The sequence below is a fragment of the Cyprinodon variegatus genome, unplaced genomic scaffold (genome assembly GCF_000732505.1).
Source record: "Cyprinodon variegatus isolate N-32 unplaced genomic scaffold, C_variegatus-1.0 Scaffold161, whole genome shotgun sequence".
Classification (NCBI taxonomy): Eukaryota; Metazoa; Chordata; class Actinopteri; order Cyprinodontiformes; family Cyprinodontidae; genus Cyprinodon; species Cyprinodon variegatus.
The window spans coordinates 1,103,007-1,109,009 of NW_015150614.1; the positions used below are offsets into that span (position 1 = coordinate 1,103,007).

Here is a 6,003-nt window from a genome sequence, read left to right on the forward strand (position 1 = left end):
TCAACTAATAAGGAGCTTTATGCCTCGTCTTTATCACTTATATAGAATACCAAAAAACTGACTTAAAAATGTGAAATAATGAGTCAATTTCCCTGGAAATTTACATTTTTCAGTTATTTAACTTGCAGAACTTAAAAAAAAACAACTGGTTTACTAAAGGCAAACCTTTAAAAAATGTAAATATAGATTCTAAAAAACATGTGAATCTTAAAAGTAACCAAACAAAAAATAAAACCTAGAAACATTTACCTTTTATCTTGAAAATGCATTGCAGGACATTTGCAGACCTTGCAGGACATTTAAAAAAGAGATCTTATAAATATAAAATTATTTTATTTTTTTTTTAGACAGAAAAAAAGAACAAAATTTTATAAAAACAGTGAAATGTTTAGACGTAGCTTTGTGATGGAGTTTTATCCGTTGAACCTTAGAGGACACATCACTTTCCTTTCTCTACCCACATAAAGAAATTACATCGAGCCTCTGGGTTGGAAACATGTCCCTGAGGCCGTCCACACACAAAAAACTGTTTGCCCATATTCGGGCCCTCTTTCTTCACAGTGCGAAGCACACAGGGTTCCCTGTGCACCTTGCAGCAGGGGGCCGGGGGAGGACCGTGAAGCACAGACTTCCAAAACACAGATGATGCCCCCTTCTTGACATCTGATTGCCCCACGGCGAGCTGAGAGGCCAGCTGTTTGGTCTTCACCGTTTTGTCTGGTTCTCCTGTGGTGCTGCTGATGCACAGCTGGGATGGAGCCTTAACAACAAGCTCAGTGTCTTCCGTTGGGCTGCCTGTGTCGGGACACAGCTCACTGGTGGTGGATGCCTTTGGGTCTCTGTGTGATGAGGTGAATCCATCCAGAGCAGGTGTGCTCTCACACTGTTTAACAGCTGTGAGTTTGGGTTTAAAGAAAGAAAGGAGGTTACCCTGTGGCTTTAAAGAGTTATTTGTTGTCTTAGACTTCTTCCCCTTTGGGGCAGCAGATTCTGGTGCTGCAGGCCGTTTTTTACCAGAGATGTATGGGACAGGAGATGGATTCATGTTCTCCCGTCTTTCCTCCTCTTCCTGAGATCCAGGTAAGGTTTGCTTTGGCTCAGACTGGGAGGACTTTTGGTCCACCTTAATCAGAAAGCGAGACAGTTTCTGCTGTTTTCCAATGAACTCCGGCAGATAGCGCGTGCAGAGGGGAGGAGGTTTGGTGCTGGGAAGAAGCAAACATTTCAGTTTTGCCCAAACAGGACAGTGATCGGATCCCTCTACCTCGGGCATGATGTCTGCGCCTACAAACTGCTCCTGGGCCAAGCACCGGTCCGCAAATATATAATCGATACGTGTGCCGTAGTTAGTCTGTCGGGCTCCAGTGAGCGTGGACCAACACGTGAAGGCGTTTTTACGAGTTGGGTGAAAGTACCGAAAGATATCAATAAATTTCCCTGTTTGGGTACAGTCTCTCATCTCCGACTCTTTATCACACTCCTCCTCATCGGGATCCTCTTCTTCACTGCTACTGTACAGAAAGCCATTAAGCCATTTCCTCCCAGGATTTTCAGCAAAATCATCCTTAGAAATGTAAGAAAAAACAGTTATTACCAAACTCGAGCAGGAAGACCTGCAGTAATGGTAAAAGAAAATACACTATCTTTTTATTCTAAGATTTATTCCCAATCTCTATTCAGCTTCTGGGAATAAAGAATAATTCCTTATTTTAATTTAAAAAAAGTTTTACTAACATAACTGCTTGTGGCCAACATGTCTGTTGTAGCGTTGAGAACATAACTAAGTTATTGTTTCTTAATGACTTTATAACAAAGGGGTTAGGGTTACCCGAACTCTCTGATTGTGCACGAAACAACAGGCATTAAAAAATAGATAGCAGTAGCAGAGCCTGAATGCACGGTGGAGGCAGCTTTTCTCAATGTGCACACATTTCAATAACATTTGTAATATATTCTGCAGCCTGAGTGCTAAAGTTTTTTTTTTTTTTTAAGTGTTTTTTTTTTTACTTTTGCTTTACTGGGAACTAAACAAACACCCTCATCTATCAGCCACTTAAAACACTATAAGTTGCAAATGGAAAAACACACTACTATTTTATGACAACAAATTGTTTAGGCATGACAGTATTTCTACTTTAAATGCCTCTGTCATCGTAAGATTTAATTATCTAATGAACTGACACAACATGAGTTTATAGGTCAGTAACCAGGAAACCATTTCTAATGTAGAAATATTAGCTTAGAGTGAAAATGTAACACAATCCTTAACTTACATCATCACATGGGTCACAGTGGTCTATTGGCCGATGAGAAGTATTCACATCTCCTAAAACAATTACATGGCTGGAAAACAGAAAACATATGTGACTAAAAGGATGGTTTAATAGAAAGCAGAGGAACAGCAGAGCTACAATAATTTGTGTCCGCTGGACCTTTGCAAGGTGTTGTCAGATTGCAACAGCGAATTTCAAAGTATTTTATTCAGATTTTATGGACAGAGCAACACACAGGAGCACAGAATTATGAAGTCTAAATGCAGTTATAGCAGAGAGGCCTTCAGAGAGTTTCTATTGCAGCTTTACACGCCGTCCTCCTTGACATTGTGAGGAGTCGGCTGAAGTGGATTGGACATCTTTTCAGATGAACGCCTCCCTCGCAGATATAGAAGATGACGCCTACAAGCTTTGCACATCTAGAAAGTCTATGTTTTGACCATTCATTTTTACAAAGTAAGTGAGATTAAATGGAGCGCATCTGTTAACAAGAAAAAGCATGATGTTGCCTGTAGGTGTGGTGTTATTAGGTTTTAATAGCAAAATGTTTTATTTTATTTTTTCTTTTACAATTTAGATATAATTACTGTTCTAAGTGGGTTGCTCTGTCAGCTAAAAGCATGTTTTAGAGTCTCTATACTCCAGTAAATGATTAATTGATTACTAAATTAGTTGACAATTATTTCAATAATTTATTAATCCGATTAAGAGTTTCAGCCCTAGTCAGATCTGATCAGAGCTCCTTCCGTAGGTTTCTCCCTTACTTAAATAGGACCACACTGCAAATGGGGCATCAAACACTGCTCTCTTTTTGTCTTTGTTCTATTTTTTCATGTTCTACAGAGGTATAACTTTATCTGTCAACAAATTCTCCCACCTGAGCAGTGGATCTCTGCAGGGAGTTCAGATTTTTAATTGTAAAAATGTTCCTTCCGGTTAAAAACTATGGACAACTTAGTTTTTCTATGTCATATAAAGTCCAAATTAAAAACACAAAGTCTGCAATTGTAATGTGAGACAATTAAAAAAAAAAAAAGAAAAAGGGACGTGCAGGTGGTGCAGCGGTTAGCGCGCATGACCCTCGTATGGAGGCCTCAGTCCTCAATCCGACTTGTGGACCTTTGCCGCATGTCTCTCCCCCTCTCTCATACCCCCTTTCCTGTCAGCCTACTGTCAAAAAAACAAGCCACTAGTGCCGAAAAAAAAAAAAAAGTATTTCAGTTAAGTGTTGAGATTCTGCCAGCACATCATAATTTTTCTCATGCCCAACATTTAGGTATGTTATCTTAGAAACTGTTAGCAAAGATAAAAAGTGTAAAAACCAGGGGTGTATCATAACCAAAACTGTACATATTTCAGTTTAAGGATTTAAAGTAAAAGCAGGAAACACCTGTTCTGCTGTCTCTGTTTGTGGGAAGTGCTCTACACTCTCACCTCCCTCCTTGTAACAGAGCTTCGGCCCGACGTTGAAGCACCTCGTAGAACCTCAGCTTGAACTGCTTTCGCTCCGGCTTGTCTGGGTCAGCCCGCGGGCAGTAGACATTTATCACAGTGACAGTCTGCTCTTTGTCCTGACACCTTTGGACGAAACCCACACACACAAAAAAATCAAATAAACACTGTTAAAATTAGGTTAGTTCTAATAAATATAGGCATGCCTTTTAAAATAATGAAGTTTTATGTTCATTAATAATAGAAGACAATTGAATGCAAAAACAGAAATAATCACCGTTCTGTATCCAACACATGTTTTTGTCTTACATTATCTTGTGCTGTGTGATGACTGCTCGCCCCTCATTGTCCAAAAGCTGCAGCTCCTCACTTGAAAAGTCAGTGTGGTCACCATAGCAACCAGCAGCTCCCTCATGGTTGGTAAGCAGACCTGTGAGCCCCTCTTCAGCAGCGGAAGGAGTGGCATCGTCCCGACAGTAAGTTGCAACCCCTATGCACAGAAGAAATGACACACGATTATTGTGGACATATATTAAATGGAAGATGACATCAGGTTCTGAGCTTCCTTAAGTAAATCTAGAAAACCTACTTTATTGTGATTTTAAGGCAGGTATAAATGTGTACAATGAAACTAGTAGATTTAATATTTATTTATTTATCTACATAATTTAAACATAAATATACCTTGAAATTGTAAAATGCAGATATTGTTTAGTAGTTCATTTCTGAAATGTCCCATTAAATGATTAGAAACACATTCAAAATTATACATCAAATATTTAAATGTCTTAAAAAATACATGTATCTAAAAATTGAGATAATCATTTCACTTTATATTTATATAAATAATTTAGCGTGAGTAATTACGTGTAATTTTAGGGGTTATCAGTCTGCTCTTTGTTATTTGTGGGGTCACAGGCTGAAAAGCACTGATTAAAGGGGACATTCAGGGTTGAAAAAGCTAAATAACAGTGTAGTAAACCTGAATAACCGCTGCGTCCTCTACTGTAGCTGAAATAAGAGTTGTAACCGTCAACAATAGCCGTCCTTTCATCCAGCAGGTCTCCTGTGGAGCAGAAATGCGGGTTAAACCTTTGATCGCTTTCATAACAGAGCTCTGATTGGAGCAACAACAGCTTCTCTGATTTTAACACTTACTCGTGACTTTTGTCTCCTGAACACAAATTATGTCTGCATCCAGGCTATCAAGGGCATTTTTTATCCCACCTTTAAACGTCCTAATGCCGTTTATATTCCAGGTGACAAGCTTCATTGCTTCTGAGCGGCAAAACGCCAATGTTGAAAGAAGGAAGCAAACCGGATGTTAGTGTGACGTAAGCGGAAGTCTAATTACGCGTCTATTTTGGCACGATTATTTTGACAAAAAATACGTTTTACTGAAACAATAATAATAAATATTATATGTTTAAAGATGCATATATAATTAAGCTTACGTAACAAAAATAACTTCGACTAAGGAAAATTAGGACAAATTATTTTAAATTCCCTCCTAAATATAAAGAATTATCAGAATAATAAATGACATATATCCTTCAAATGAGTACTTAAGACAGAGATTTAAATTCAATTTTGGAAATTGTGGTTTGTTTCTGTATAACTCAATTGGAAACTACTAATCATTTGTTTTATGAATGTAAAGAAGTAAGAAACCTATGGGATCAACTTCAGATATTTTTATCTTCTAGATCTATAAATGTGGACTTTAATTCTATACACATAATTCAGTTTGGTTTATATATTAATGAAAAAAATGTGGAATTCTTAGTTAATGCTTTGATGATTATAACCAAATATTATATCCATAAATGTCGTTATGCAAAATGCTGCCTCTCATTCTCTGCTCTCAAAAACAAACTTTCCTCCTTTAACCAATGTCTGAAAAAGATGCAGAACCTTAAAGAAAATAAATTGTCTGATTTAATGGAAGAATTTCAGTTAGTCCCCTCTTCTTAATAATTTATTTATATTGTTAGTTGTTTTTTTTCCTCTTTGTTCTAGCCTCTAATCTCTATTGGAGTTAATAGGAGTTGTGATATTATTTTTTTTCTTGTAATGTTCATTATTGACGTATTGTTTGAGATTGTCATTGATATTCTTTATTTCAATAAAAAAAACGGATATGAGTATGACGCAAGCGGAAGTCTAATTACGCGTCTATTTTGGCATGATTATTTTTAATAAATAATAATATATGTTTAAAGTTGTTATATAATTAAGCTCACGCGATACAAACAACGTCGACTCTGACTTGGGACTT

At 37.3% G+C, this 6,003-nt stretch overlaps 1 protein-coding gene across 1 annotated transcript; it reads right to left on the reverse strand.

The window, feature by feature from the left end:
• Positions 1–231: 231 nt before the first annotated feature.
• Positions 232–5,026, reverse strand: apex2 (APEX nuclease (apurinic/apyrimidinic endonuclease) 2). The gene is made up of 6 exons (XM_015377885.1): positions 4,884–5,026; positions 4,708–4,791; positions 4,035–4,215; positions 3,708–3,851; positions 2,274–2,343; positions 232–1,564 (listed from the first exon to the last, which is right to left on the reverse strand). Exons 1-6 carry the CDS (start codon positions 4,996–4,998, stop codon positions 440–442), a joined length of 1,719 nt encoding a protein of 572 aa, XP_015233371.1. The 5' UTR covers positions 4,999–5,026; the 3' UTR covers positions 232–439.
• Between the last annotated feature and the right edge of the window lie 977 nt (positions 5,027–6,003).